Source organism: Chlamydotis macqueenii, chromosome 1, assembly GCF_036417535.1.
Source record: "Chlamydotis macqueenii isolate bChlMac1 chromosome 1, bChlMac1.mat, whole genome shotgun sequence".
Taxonomy (NCBI): Eukaryota; Metazoa; Chordata; class Aves; order Otidiformes; family Otididae; genus Chlamydotis; species Chlamydotis macqueenii.
Genome location: NC_141556.1, coordinates 193,743,925 through 193,759,028, shown reverse-complemented (window position 1 = coordinate 193,759,028; position 15,104 = coordinate 193,743,925). Strand labels below are relative to the sequence as shown.

Below are 15,104 nucleotides of genomic sequence, written 5' to 3'. Positions count from 1 at the left end.
GTGGGTCCTGCAATTCAGGGTGTGTGGTGAAAAGACACAGTTAAACCAGGCTCATCATTGTCTGGGTAGTACCTTATGGTTCAGGGGTGTGGGTATTATACCCCAAAGAGCAGGGGGCACCCTGCCGCTGCAAGCGGTCTCCTTGCATGGGAAAGAGGTGCCAGCAACCCCTGTGATTCTGAGAGTGGTGGTGTAGATGACAGATTATGAGCATTTCATGTCCATGCATCTGCCTCAGTGGATGTACTATCAAGGTCTGTATAGGAATCAAGCTGTAGCTGCTGGGATTTACGTAGGCACAGCCATCCTGGCTCAAGTGCTGGGCAGGGATGCGGCTCATCAGTGCCCATACAGCTCAAGAACCCAGAAAATAAAAAGCTCTGGTTGAGGTTACTGATTCCATTTTCCACTATTTGGAGGAAGATGTCTTGGCTGATGGTTCCTGGGCCCTCAGTCACCTTTTTGCCTGTGCCCACTCCAAACTGTTTAACCATTGACCAGCAGGAACTTGGGAGTGTAAGGAAGAGCTGCAGTCTGGAACATGGGTTTGTGCTCCTGAAAGTTCATAGTAGAGTGGTGAAGCCATGCCAGCTCACAGCAAAGGTTCCTACCAGTGCTCCTCCACATGGAAAAGCTTTATGCCTGCAGCTTTTTATCTCCCATGGTCCTGCCAATCTTGAGCCCAGAACTTCTAGCTGACTCCACAATGTCAGCAAAGACTCTCAGGAAAACACTGTGCATTTTGTTTCTTAGAGAAGAATGGAGCTCCAGAGGCTCTCAGGATATCCTCCCTGCTGCAGCCACAGGAGTAAGCTGCCTACTCCCTCCCCCAAAAGTACCTGCTGTTGAACGTTACCAGAGCTTGGAATAACAAGGTGAGCCAGGCAGCACTGTGATGTCCCTGGGACCCTATGTGAGTGGGACTGCATGATGTTGCTGTGTGAAAGGGGATCGGGATAGACCATAGGGATGGTGGCATGGGCCATCTGCATGGGATGGGTGAAAGTACAGCCTGGCGCTTCCAAGTGGGACCTCCAGCTGAGAAAGGAAAAGGCTCCTTGGAACAGCTTTGAGGCCCTGTACATCCCAGGGATCATTTGGCCCTCCAAACGGGGCCAGCTAATCTGAGCCCTGACTGCTTCAACCTGCTGAGCTGCTCCTGTTGCACCAGAGTAGCTGTTGATGGAGAGACAGCCCATTGCTCCCTGGAAATTAGTTCCTTTGCGGCGTTTTCTACCAGGGTTTACATGCTGTCATCTCTGCTCATGACCACCACCTTTTGCCCTTTGGGGGTGCAAGGCTGCACGAGCTCTGTACAGCTACCCAGGGGCTCCTTCTGTTTCTCAAGTTTTGGGGATGGTGGTTGTTTAATACTACTGCTTTCACAGCTCAGCGCCTAGCAATCGTCTGCCTGGAGCAAACTCATTTCAAGGGCATGCTGAATGTACTCTGATAGCTCTTTTGTAAAGAAATGTGTAAAAATAGCCTGTGTTAGCGCTGTGTGCAAGGCCAAAGATGAGTGGTGGTGCATGACAATGGGAGAAGATTACAATAGCATGAACCTGTGGAAACCAAAAGCTTTTGGTGATACAAGAGAAATCTTGTTTACAAAAGGAAAAGAGCTCACTGGCATGATGGGAAGTGAAGTAGAAATTTTAGAGGCGGTCAGTTTTTGAAGTTAAAAGTGGCCTTGATGATACCATAGGGGTTCACAGGCACTAGAGTAGCACAGAGAAGCAACAGCACTTCCACCATGCTTTTCTGCGGGCACTACTTTAATCGATGTTAATTAGTGTGGTCTGAACTGCTGTGAAGACCGTGTAACCCTTCAGCAAAGAGCATTGCAGAATTGTCATCAGGTAGAACATTTCTGTGGTGCCAGGGGAGAATTCTTAAACATTGCTCTGGGGGGATAACCTGTACTCTGGCCGCTGCGGGGTGCAGAGCCTGAGCTGTGCCCCTGCTCCCTGTGTGAATTCTGTGCCTAAGGGAAGCAGGGGAGCAGATCCTCCCCATCCTCGTCCCCACGGTGCCCAGGACTGACTTTCCTCAGCATCACCTTAGCTCTGGTAGAGCAGAGCTGGCAGTGTTACTCTGGTGCCCTTGTTCTGAGTTTTCTTGTCACTGGTGGGATGGGGGCTGAGGATGTCCAAGGAAGCATGCACCAGACAGAGTACCTGGACTCTTGTGTGGAAGGAGGGAGAAAATAGGAGGGAGGACGAGAGGAAAGCGAGGGAAAACATGAGCTGTTGTCATTGCATGTGTCTTCCGAGAGCTGTACCAAAGCGGAGGGGGAAGGCGACTGAGAGCAGCACCAGTGCACAGCAGCACTGAGGTTCAGCTCGGCTGCCTGCATGCTGGTGTCCAGGGGCCACCGGCGGTGTCTCTGTCCCTCCGTGGTGCCTGGCTGTGAGACCCCAGGCCCATCCTGCTCCTTTCAAGTACTGACCTGCTGACTTCCTCCACCTTGTATCCTACTGGCCTGTGTTACAGCCCTGAGCATGATAAAAATAAAGCAGCCTCTGAGTGGATTGTTTCTTTTGGAAACACACACAGGCTTGCAAAGCAGCGCGCTGTGGAAGCGATTTTCTGGGAGCCAGGGCAACGGTTTGCAGAGACTGAAGCACGCACACAGCTCTTTGCGGGTTTGAGGTTCATTTAATGGCAGCCTGGGGTGGATGGAGTGACTCTCTTCTCTGGAGCTTTCCTCCACTCTTTAGAAACCTGAGGGTCTCGAGGCCTTGTGGACTGGTTTGGTTTTGGGACTGGCTCTTGCTTGGTCCACGAACCAGGATTTCAGCACCAGCTGTGGAGGGGTGCATCCAGGTGTGGGAAGCAAAACAGCCTGAGATGGAAGGAGAAATAATTTCCTTCTTCCAGTCCCTCGCTGCGGGGAGGGGGCGGAAAGCAGGAGCCTGATGCAGCGGTTGGGGCCGGTGTGGAGTGCGGTCAGGCAGCCCGCCCCCCTCAACTCCCCGGCATCAGCACCCCACACCCTGGGGACGGGGAGGAAGGGGCGAGGGTACAACCAGGGCAGGCACAGCCCGGATCCGGACCGGCCGCGGGGGTACCGCTGACCGGCACGGCCGGGATGGGGGCGGTACAAGGGGGGAAGGGGCGGTACAGGCGGGGGTGGCGCAGCCAATGGGCGCCCCGCGCTGTGCGCACACTGCGGGAAGGCCTCGCCCACGGTGCTGCCGGCGGAGCCTTTAAAAGGCGCCGGCGACCGCTGCCCGTGCTGGGAGCGCCGTGCCGTGCCGTGCCGTGCCGTGCCGTGCCGTGCCGTGCCGTGCCGTGCCGTGCCGTGCCGTGCCGTGCCGTCCGGCCGCCGGGCCGCCCCTCCCATGCGCCTGCCGGGCATGTCCCAGCCCTTCCTGCTGGCGCCCATCGCCGAGTGCCCTCCGGGGCCGCCCGCTGCCCAGGTCCGCCTGGCCGTGCTGGGCGCCCGCGGCGTCGGCAAGAGCGGTGAGTGCGGGGTGGGGGGAGTCCGATCCTGTCCGTCCGTCCCGTCCATCCCGCATGACTCGGCCGCTCTGTCTTTCAGCCATGATCGTGCGGTTCCTGACGAAGCGGTTCATCGGGGATTACGAACCCAACACAGGTGAGGCTGCGGGGCTGGGGCGGGGGGCCGGCGGGGTACCCCCGCGGCCGGTACCTGACGAGTCTCCGCTCCCCAGGCAACCTCTACTGCAGGCGGGTCCGGCTGGAGGGGGACCATGTGGCCGTGCAGATCCAGGACACGCCGGGGTGCATCCAGGTACCGAGATGCTTCGCACCGCTCGATTCTCCCCTGCCACCCGGAGCCTCAGCTTTTGAGCTCCGGTTTCGCACAAGGCCAGGCTTTGTGTCCTAAGACTTGCCTTTGGACCTCTTTAACAGAGCAGGGTTTATGCTTTTGCGACCCCAGTGCCAAAGTTTTGCCGTCTGTCGTTCCGCAGGTGCAGGAGGACTGTGTGCAGGTGCTGGAGTCTCTGTCTCGATGCACGACCTGGGCAGAGGGCTTCCTCCTGGTTTACTCCATCACAGACTATGATAGCTACCAGTCGGTCCGACCGCTGTACCAGCACATCCGCAAGGTCCACCCGGATGCCAGGACTCCCATCATTATTGTGGGGAACAAAGCAGACCTCCTCCACGCCAGGCAAGTGCAGGCGAAAGAGGGACTGCAGCTGGCAAACGAACTGGGCAGCCTGTTCTTGGAAATCTCCACGAGTGATGACTCCCAAGGCGTCTGTGACGTTTTCCAGTATCTTTGCAAGGAGGTCAGCAAACTACAGCACGCCGGTGGCACGGACAGGAGGCGGACGTCCATCATCCCTCGACCCAAATCTCCCAACATGCAAGACCTAAAGAGACGCTTCAAACAGGCTTTATCTTCCAAAGTCAAATAACCACCACCCCGCCCACCATGAGATCCTGCGTGACTCAATAGGCTTTATTTTTTGTAAACTAGTTAATAAAAATCTTTATTTTTGTACTAATGCCAGCAGTATGGAAGTAAGTATGTCGAAGCTTGCAATTTCCTTGCCATTCATTCTTGTTTGACTGGTTGGGTTATTTTTACACACGCAAAAATAAAAGATGCTGCATAGCAACTAAGTAGAGGTAGTTGGAGAAGGGGATTTTTGCCAGGAGATTTTGATTCCATTTCTGTCTTGGGCTGGGATTTGCTGTTTTACTCTGCTCAAATGACTGGTTTTGGGCCTCAGTTTCCTGTTTGTAAAATGGGAATGATGATGATGTAACACTCACCTGCCTTTATGAAATGCTTGGAAAGCCTTTGATGGAAAGCTTTATACGGCGAGAGGAAAAAAAAAAAGCTTTATTAAACATGAAAATATAAAACTGTCTGTGAGCATTCTGATTATAATAGGATCTCTGTTCTCCCTCAGCGACTGCTGTTTTGCTTGCACCTGCAATCGCCTGAATGATGATAAGCTGTTAGGAATGTGTTCCAATTTCCAGTTTTGTTTTTTCTTAACAGGAGGGTTGAGTTTTTCCTACAGATTACCGTGGGACAAAGTGCTGAGCAATCCACAGTAAAGGAGTGTGTGGGATGGTTGTTGCTCTCTCTGGAGATGTGTGATAGGAAGGGCTGGTGCGTAGGTTCCCGTAACAGAAAATAGCTACATTTAAAAGGAATCACATCTTTATCTTCCCCAGGGCACTTTTGTAGCCATTGGAAACAGGTCAGACTTTTTACTCTTATTTCACAGAAGGTCCACACCATACTAGAAGGGGTTTTATTAACAGTTTGATGGATATCTGAGCATGTAACGTGAGTTTTGCACTTCAAATATGCCTCTGAAGTATGTGTGGTATATAAAGCTCTGCTCTATGCTGAGTAGAAAGAGTGGAAGTGGAGTAATTTGTACAGGGGGAAACTTGCTGTCCCCGCCCATGTGCAACTCCAGTAAGATTTATTTTTTTTTTTTTGTAGTTACTATTATATTTTCATAGGGTAAGTCCAAAGACCTTTTTTTTTTTTTTGTTGCCTTTGCTAGGAAAAGCAGGCAACTGCTGTTTAAGTCGTTGGTAGTATCTGTTGTTTCTGACCCCTGGCACTTGGAGCTTTCTGGGACACTTCAGCTGGATCTGCAGATGAAAGTCTTCATGATGGTCGTAATCAAGGGAAGGGTGAGCAAGTTCAGGATGATGCTCTGTGAGGAGGCATCAGCAGCCCACGTTGGCACTGGGTAGGGGTGGGGGTGCCAGCAGCGCTATTCCCCATCCAGGGCCACCTGCACAAGCAAAGCCCAGGCACGTTACCTGTATCTCTCCTCTTTAAAGGCCCTGTGCTGCCCTATCAAAAGGAGTGGGAGAGCCGAAGGGACGCAGCTCCAGACCTGCAAAGTGGGTCCAAAACTCTGGAGTTAATTAGTGGAAGTGCAAAAGCATAGTGACAGCCTGGACAAATTAAAGTACTGTTTAAATACACTTTAAATACTTCTTCACTGTGAGAGTTGCTGTGCCAGGCTGAGGACACTGGGCTGGGAGCTTGAGGGAAGCAAAGGGGTTAATGAGAACGAGCACATCCCTGGCAGACTCAAACTCACTACACAGGCCACCCATTCATGAGGAAATTTGAAGGGAAGCTTGAAAAATCACAAGTTATATTTATGCAGCATTTCACCATCCTGAAATCAGAGAAAACAAATTGTTTCCAAGAGAAATTACTACTGTGGCACAGTTTTGGTTGTTTTTTTAAATGGTAGCTTTTGTCTTTGGAAATGACAAAGCTTTATTTCCTACTCACATATCCAGTAGAGTTTCACCGAGCAAGTTGCTAAAGGTATCCAGCTCATACATGGGCACAAAATATGCTAAAAGGTCAAGTAACATGTACTGGACCTGTCTGCGTCTCACCATGATCCTCAAAGGCCAAATGAAAAGGAGCATTAGGCACCCACTTCTGGAGCTTGGGGTCCCACTGTGGGGCAGGGGGAGTTTGGGCAGGAGCTGGTGGGCACAAGAGTAGGAGGGATGGGAAGGATGGTAACTACAAACATTTGCCCCATTTCTCTCCTATGAGGAGAACCTAAAAAGACCCCCTCCTTGTTACGTAGGCACTCAGGTTCAGGCGGAGGTGCAAACCCTCCTGTTCCTTCCCCATGCTGTTGAGCTGGCTTGGCTGAGGTCAAGGTGAGGTCCCTCGGGGACGTACTAAGGAATCTCATTGGCTAAAGCATGCCCGCAGCAATGAGAGAGGTCTGCTCTGACCCGCCTTGAACATAAGGGAGCAGCTGAGGTGGGGCGTTCTGGATAATGCTTTGAGGTACAGGTGTATAAATCAGGCATTCAAGCAGTTTTGTCAGAGCTTGCCCCGACTGGCACGGATTTACCTTCATCCAGAACTTTTCAGACCATGCGACCCCGGGTTGACAGGCAAAGTGCAGGAGGAGCCGGCTGGCTCCCTGCTCGTTTTGCCCTGGCATTTTCTTCAATCTTGGGCAAGTGGACAGAGAGGGGCACAACCGGGCAGGAAAGGAAAGGCATCTCTCAAGTGCCATTCCTGCTCTCCCTACCAAATACTTGCCACCATCTGTCTCTAAGGCCTTCACTCAGAAGCCATGGTGGCTTCAGGATAAGGGGTAAGTGGGGCATGGCCTGGCCTTTCTCCTTGATCAGAGGAAAATAAGCATCTGCCTCCTTCCTCCCACCACCTCCGCTATGAAGCAGAATCACAGCAATTTCCCCTGACAAGACGGATGAGTGGGTTTTCAGAAGCAGGGACGTGTGCAGCATCACACACTATTATGGCTGCTACCACATCAGTATCTCCCCCTGTTGGGGTATTTTGTCTAGATATCTCCCAGCACTGAAATCATCTGGTAATCCTTTAAGACTTCATGAATTTTAAAATAGCTGCTGCCATCAACATGTTCCGTGTGCTTCAGTTCAGGAGCCGCAGATCCCTAGGCAGAGATAGGGATGTTTTCTTCAAATGGCTTTAAGGATGTCCCCTTGCTTTCTGCCCTGCTCCAGCAGCCTAGACCCAGGCTGCTTCCTCGCTGCCTCTGGGCAGAGATCTGGCTACCAGCACGCATGATGGTCAGTGCCACAGATCCAGATTTTATTTCTGTGGTTCTTTTGTATTAAGGAGCATGGACAAGATGGATTGTGAAGAAGAATGACTGTGTTCACACCGTGGGCAAGAGCTGGGTTCCAGCTTCAGACAGGGAGCAAAAGTGGTTGAGGCTTAGATGGACGGATGACTAGAAACAAATCTACATCCCATGCCTGGGCCTCCTATAAAACAATTTTAGTCCTGGGGGACTTCAATAGCTTTTGGTGATGCTGCAGCTTAATTTAGGAAAGTCTGAACAGGTTTAGAATGAAGTCCTTTAGGGAAAGTTGACCTTTTACAGCAATAGTTGCACTTGGCATGTGAGCTGTCCTGGTTTCGGCAGGGATGGAGTTAATTTTCCTCTTAGTAGCCAGTGCGTTTTGGATTTCAGATGTGAAGAATGTTGAAAAAACACCCTGATGATATGAGCTGTTGCTAATGAGACCAAGGACACTGTCCAGCTTTCCAAGTCTTGCTAATGTGCAGATGCAGGAAGCTGGGAGAAAGACAGAATAACTGACCCAAACTGGCCAAAGAGAGTATTCCATGCCATAAACGTCACGCTCAGTATATAACTGGGGGTTGCCCATGGAGGAGGCATCCATCTCGTCTCTTTCTCTTGCTCGCTGGCATCATTTCTTCTACCTTGCTGGCTCCCTTTCACTCCTTTCCTTCCTGGTCGGTTTTCATTTCCATGATCACTGCTCGGGATGGGCTGCATTGGTCCCTGGGACATCAGGTGGTGAGAAATCATGCTCTGTTCATTTTGTATATTTTAATATCCTTATATTTTGTTATTATTGTAATTTTCCTTTGCTATTGTAGTAAATCATCTTCATGTCAACCTGTGAGTTTTCCTTTCTTCCCAATTTGTCTACTGCATCCCGCTGGGGAGGGGGAGGGTGAGCGAGAAACTGTGTGGTGACCAGGACTAAACCACAACATGAGCTTTGGCCATTCACACCAGTAAGAACGGCAAGGTCTCCAGTTGCTCCTAAACCTGGGATCTGAAGCCATTTATCTTTCCAGAGAGCAATACCTCCAGGGGTGATGCTGTCGCTGCATCACTGCACTGAAGTACATGCAATCCTCCAAAGAGCCATCTTCCCGAGAGACCTTTAGAGTGACATCCCAGAAAAGCCTATTATCAGTTAGAGCATGGCTCACCAAACAGCAGCTCAGCTTGGATTTTGGGTAATTAGTAACAATTCAGACTTCCAGAAAACCCCATTGATTCTCAGATTTGCTCATCCACTGCTCTCCTCTTTCCACCTACCTAAAAAGAAGGAAGAAAACAAGGCCTTTTTTATTGAAAATGCTTTTGAGACAACTGGTTTATGAGATTTTCTTACTACATTCATTGCCTGATACTCTTGACTGAAAGAAGCATAAACACATATTGTGAGTTGTTATGCCAGTGTACACAGTGGAGCACAACCAGTTATATACTATCTTCCTACACTGCCAAAAGAAAGATGAGGATATGGAAACTGAGCATCCATTTCACTGGCTTGTGATACTCGGTTTACAACTGAAAAGCTATGTAGTAAAGTTTGTGTAATGATTGTAGAGCTCCGTAGATGTTACAGCTGCGGTTTTTAAAAATGCACTTAGTTGTTTGCTATCCATGTTTTCCTTCCTTCACTGAAAATGAGCATCCAAAGGAGAAATCCTAACCCAGAGGCCCTCATGGTGTGAGCTGCTGTGTATAGGCAGCTGCTTGAGCCCCATGCATCACCCTCTGGTCTTTACTGGGAAAGTGCTCAGGCAAAGGCATCTGCCTGCGTTCCCTGGGCTTGCAGGGCCGCGGTTCACAGAACTGTATTTTGCTCTTGATCTGTGCACAATATTGCCATTAAAACATATCTATCCAGGAAATAGCACAAGGTTATTTAATAGTCAACCTGCATTACTGAGAAACAGTAATTAATTCTTAAAGCTGGAATATTTCTCTTCTAAAGAATTTGGCTCTTTCCCCATTACTAAAAACATCCTCTTCTCAGGTTTCAAACGGTCCTTGTAAACATTTCGTAGTAATTTCCCGTCCCTTGGGATGGTAAGCCAATATCAGCAAATATTGTTTCTGGGCGCAGCTCTGAGAAGAGGGGACTAAACTCTCCCCCAGTCGGGGCAAGCTCCGGTCCTGCAGCTGATACTTCCTTCCCCTCCTGCAAACAAATCCCAGTGCAGGCAAATCCATGCGCCTGTTGTCTGGGGCTCACAGCCCTGCACCCTTCCAGCAGCCTTTAAGAACAGAGTTTGATCTGAACCACGCTCTGCAAGCAGACTTCCCACTGATAATCTCTAAGGTCTGTTTAACCCTAACAGACAGAAGCGGCAGAAGGCTGAGGAGTGCAGAGATTGTGGAGAAACCACGGCATGGAGAAACCGCAGCATGGTATTGGCAGCCCTGTAGGATCTGAAGCAGCTGAGGAGGTGTTGCCTACCTGTAACACAACAGCAGGCAATAAATATGGATGTGATTAGGCTGATTTGGGCAAAAATAGATGGGTTGCGCTCAGCTGCTGGGAAGGAAAAGGCCTGGCTGCCACCCTGTGATGCCCAATGCCAGTGATGGGGGCAACTGGCCCCTCAGCCCCCAGGAGTTAGCCCTGAGTCCTGCCCAGCACCTGGGAGGACTCCCCTCACCCAAACTGAGACATCTCAGCAGCTTCTGAGCAAAGTGTCCTCTACAGCCCATGAAGAGAAGGAGGCACATCTGGGCATTCTCCTCCTCCACAGGGAGGAACCATCCTGGGTGAAACCCTCATCTTGGGCAGCCCCCCACCCTTCCCAGTCTGTGCCCCCCAGCAGTGAGGAGACAAGTCCATGGTTCAGATTTGCAGTATTTTGTCATTCTTCACCATCTTTGAGCAGCCACATTTCCTCCACCTGCCTCTGAACTGAGTTGGGAAAAAGCTGGCCCTGGCTTTAGACATGAAGTAACCAATCCATCAGCACAAGCAGGAGGGACATTTGAGCATTTTTAACGAGAACTATGATTTTTTTACCCTTTGTCTCATCCTTTCATGTCTCAGACAGTACATAGCAGCTAAAACAGAGAGCTTTGTTTGGGTTTACTGCATTCTTCAAGGTGCCCAGTATTCCATTCAAGTGGCAATGTCCCTGCAGATTAAGGGTGCTTAAAACACAGCATCAGTCAAGGGGGAATTTTTCCATCTGTCCAAATGCTGCTCGCATATGGCCTATTAAAAGGCCTCCTAATGGACCATTTTCTGGCTGCTGCACAACAAAGCTTTTGCTGTTATTCAGAATGTGTGGATGAGCTACAGCATCTGCTCTGTGCTAGGGGTTCCCCATCCCTTGGCCACCCAATGTGGGGAAAGATGCCATATCGTTTCAAGGAGGATCTCCAGAAAACACTGGTGCTTCCGGAGGGAGCAAAAGCAGGTGCAGTTCTGCAGGTGGGTCTGACTCCATTTCCCTTTGAACAAGTACCAGCAAGCGTGGAAGCGATTTGCTATTACAAAGCTACATAAAATGTCAGATCTGGAGGTTTATGTAGTTTTCTGGCACACAGCAAATGGATGCAGATGGAGCGTGACTTCTGGAGTCCTTTTAGTGTTTAAATAGGAAGATACAAACATAAGCAGCAGTCTGAGTCGCACGTGCCTATCTCACGCCAATGATTTTGGCATAGAAGAGCCTATCGAGAATGAAGGGCTATTGATAGGAGGCAGAGGTCTGTGCTAATTCAGGCTCATACCCTGAAGATAAAATATGCGTCTGATTGTTGAGGTGTCAGCTAATTTTAGCTCTAGTTTTGAATAATGGAATAGCATTATTAGTCTGATGTAAAACTGTCCGTATTTCTTATGCAAAATTGCCACCTCAGTAGTGAGACAGCCTACTTTGATTTTGCCTAGATACTAAAGAACATCGGACAATAAATATGCATGCAATTAGGCTAATTTGAGTGAACAAAGAGGCATTGCCTAATATAGCTAAAATTCAAAGAACTCATGCATCAGATGCAATGAGTTGTTTTCCTGGCTTTTGATTGATTCAGGGATTGCTGAGCAAGCTTGCTTAAAAGCCATTATAGTCCATTTGCCTTTCTTAATGAGACGTTCAGATACAAAGCTGATAAAATATAAGCAAGATCTGAGTTACCTGAATTTGGGCAGTGAGCTGTCTTGCTGCCTGCATTGTCCTCTTGCACAGTAAGGGGAAAACACAGGAGGTAACCGGCACTTTCACGGGTCCACCTCCACATTAACACAGCAGAGAAGGAGAGGTTACTTCTGTTACTTCTGCTCCCCACCACGCTGCACAGACACGTGCCTCTGAGCTGGACAAAGGACACTTGACACTGGTAATTAGAAAAGCTTCTTACTTACATGGAGGTAACACAGTGGGCTCCTGCTTCCACTGCTTGTGCCTTCCCTGGTCTTCAATATCTTGCTGATGTTGAAGACCAGGGAACCTGAGCTGGGGGACATGACTTACAGCCACAGGGGACGATTCCCCTGGCAATCGACCTTAAGTCAGTGTAGCTGTGCCTACACTGCCAACTAAAAGATGTCTGGTGACTAGATCCCAGTCCCAGGACTCCATAGACTGGTCCATACCCACTCTGCCTAAAGCTAACTGTCCCTAGATTAGCCAGGTCTACATAAAACAGTGTTCAGTCCTGGGTCTCCTCTGGGCCCTCTGGGATACTCAGGTCCCTAACGACAATTTTTCCTTTTTCTTTTCTCCTGCAGTTCAAAATATCCAAAATGATATGAGAACTGTGTTTGAGCTCATGAAAGTGGCATTTTTATAATGCAAAACAGGCCTTGTGAGGTGTGGCATGAGGCTTGTGGAGGCATTTTAGGGTGTAATGCCTAATGGAATCCTGTTAAAGGTTGTGTAGGAGGAATTTAGCACCACCATGTCCACGCTGTCTTTTGGGGACAACTTGTGGGGATGAGCTGTTCCCAGAGGAGTGCCTGGGCACTGGCTCGGAGGGAGCTGGCTGGGGCCATCCGAGGCAGTGAGCTGTCAGCTGGAGTGGGTAGTCACCACGAAAGTCCACTCCATGACCCTCCTTCAGGCCCCTGAAGAGACAAACCTGTTCACTCCAGTGAAGACTAGAATTTTTCTGTATAGCTCACCACTAATGTGGAGAGCTTGGCTCCATTGTCTTTGCCATTCCCCTTCACGTGGGTGCAGGCTGGTTTTAGATCTCTCCCAAGCCACCTCTTTGCCAGACTATCCAGATCCATGTCTCTCAGCTTCTCCTTGCAGATAATGCGCTCTAGGCCACTGACCATCTTGGTAGCATTCCAGTGGACCTTCTCCAGTTTCTCAATGACCTCCTGAACCACAGGTTCCAATATGGGACAAAATTCCCGGGGCAGCCTTAACAACACTGGGTAGAAAGGAAATAATAACTACCCTCTGACTGCTGGTCACATTGCTTACAATATGTCTCCAGTTTACGGTTTGTCTGATTTGCATTAAATTCTTACTGAAGTCTCATAGTCAAGCTCAGGTCCTTTCCTGCATGGCTGTTACGTAGCCAGTAGGATGCCATCCTACACTGAAGCATCTGAAGCATAGGGTTTGCCACTGCTCCTATTGAACTCTGAGGAGTTTCTATTGACCTACATCCCAAGTTTCTCAAGATCCCTCTGAACTGAAGCTCTACCAGCTCTGTCAAATGGAGATGGATGTCACTGCATCTAATCTATTATCATTTGTAAATGTGCTGAAAGTGCCCTCTGTGTCATCAGCCTGGTGACTGATGAAAATATTGAACAGTATCAGTTCCTGTGTCACTCCCTGGGGTCCTGTGTTCATTGCCAGCTGCCAGATGGCCCATCACAACATTGATTACTATTCTTTGACCTAATGGTCCAGCTAATTTTCAGTCCATCTAGCAGTTTGTTCAAACAACTCATATTTATTCAAATTTTGCATGAAAATGCCACAGGAGACTTTCCAGCTGTCAGAGCTGTCCACGATCACTGTGAGTTTCTGATGATGGACAGCAGCCATGAAGTCACAACAGCACCCTCAGGTGAATCCCATCTGCTCACCTGGCTCTGAATACTTACAGTTTCTTTTGGTAGACCCTCATGTATAGCTCCTGCCATTGGTTGTCCCTCTCCTTCCAATTAATGCTGGACATGTAAGGTGTGAGGATAGGCTTTACCAATGAAAATCTATACCAAAAAGGCATTGAATACTTTGGTCTTTTGCTTATCATCTGTCAATGGGTTGTTTCCCTCATTCCTTAGTGAATCCAGAATTTCTCCAAATTTCCTTTTGCTGCTAACCCACATCTAACATCCTTGCAGGTTTGTCTTTGTCCGTAGCCAGCCTAAGCTCCAGCTGGGCTTTCTCCTTTCTGATTTCATCCCAGAGTGAATGAACAATGCTTGCATGCTCCTCTTTGTTGCTTGCTCCTGTTTCCAATTGTTGTTATCTCTTATTTTGCGTGTCAGTTAGTTGAGAAGTTACTTGCTTAGACAAATTCCTGGTCTTTCTGCACAAGGGGATGGTTGGCTACTGAGCTATCATTTTGATACTCCTTGGGCCAGAGTTACTCTTCTCTGACCTCCCATGCCTTCAGCTGGACTTAGGGTAGCAGGTCACAAGCACTCCTCCTTGGGATGCCACCTCCAGACTGCAGTCCCCTAGCCGTTTGCACTTTGGGCGCATGGCACCAGCTCAGATCTCACCTCATTTCTGAGAACTGAAGGCTTAGTGCTGAGGAGCCCTCCTGCCCTCAGGCAATTCCACAGCTCAGCTGCCTCTTAGCAAGGCTCGTCTTCTCTCCTCCACATCAGCTGTAGAGAAGACAAGAAGTAACAGATCTAAGCTGCAGCACAGAGATTTAGGCCAGAAATTTGGAAATAATTTCTAAGAGTCTGGATAGTTAGCTCTGGAAAAGGAGCACAGCAATCCCATAAAATCTCACCCTTCAGAACTTTTAAGAACAGTCTAGAGATATATATATAAAAGAAGAACGAAGAGGGCAGTGGGGTTAGGTGTTCATGCTCTGGGGCTGGCAAAGCTGGACAAGTTCCTGAGCCCTGCTCAGTTCCAGTTTTCTGTCATCTCTTCAGTGTACCACCTGCTTTGTTCAGCTGTGAGTCTCTGCTCATTTCAGCCTTTTTCTCCACACAATCAGGTCTTCAAGGACCCTCCCCAACCCTCCCATTTTCCAGGTTGAAGAAATGCATTTCATTCCTTCATTATCAGGAGCTCCATCTCTTCATGGCTTGAAATACGATGGAGCCAGGCAAGTGGGTGCCTATGACAACATGAGCTCCTGGGAGAAACACCCATTATCCTCCCCAAGGGGGCTGAAGGCTGCCCACTGACCCATCAGCCAGCCTTCCCGGAGCACTCAGTGATGCATGGCGAGGGTGTGCTGCCGAACATGATCTGGAAAAGTAAATCAGAATAAGTTTTCCCTTGGCAAGGCTGCCCTTGGCTGGCATTGGGATTATTGCTGAGGGGATGGATCCAGCAGCCTCTCTCTGGCTGCTGGAGCAGCTCCCATCTCAGGGGGAACCCATAC

The 15,104-nt window shown here is 49.3% G+C and overlaps 1 protein-coding gene across 2 annotated transcripts; it reads left to right on the top strand.

Moving 5' to 3' along the window:
• The first annotated feature begins 754 nt into the window (after positions 1-754).
• On the top strand, positions 755-4,839 carry RASL11A (RAS like family 11 member A). Of its 2 annotated transcripts, none has more exons than XM_086742231.1 (4): positions 755-875; positions 3,545-3,601; positions 3,678-3,757; positions 3,939-4,839. In XM_086742231.1, exons 2-4 carry the CDS (start codon positions 3,547-3,549, stop codon positions 4,389-4,391), a joined length of 588 nt encoding a protein of 195 aa, XP_086598357.1. In that variant the 5' UTR covers positions 755-875; positions 3,545-3,546; the 3' UTR covers positions 4,392-4,839. The 2 variants fall into 2 exon arrangements, with proteins under 2 accessions (XP_086598357.1, XP_086598349.1); XM_086742223.1 differs by lacking the exon at positions 755-875 and adding an exon at positions 3,313-3,465.
• Positions 4,840-15,104: the final 10,265 nt, after the last annotated feature.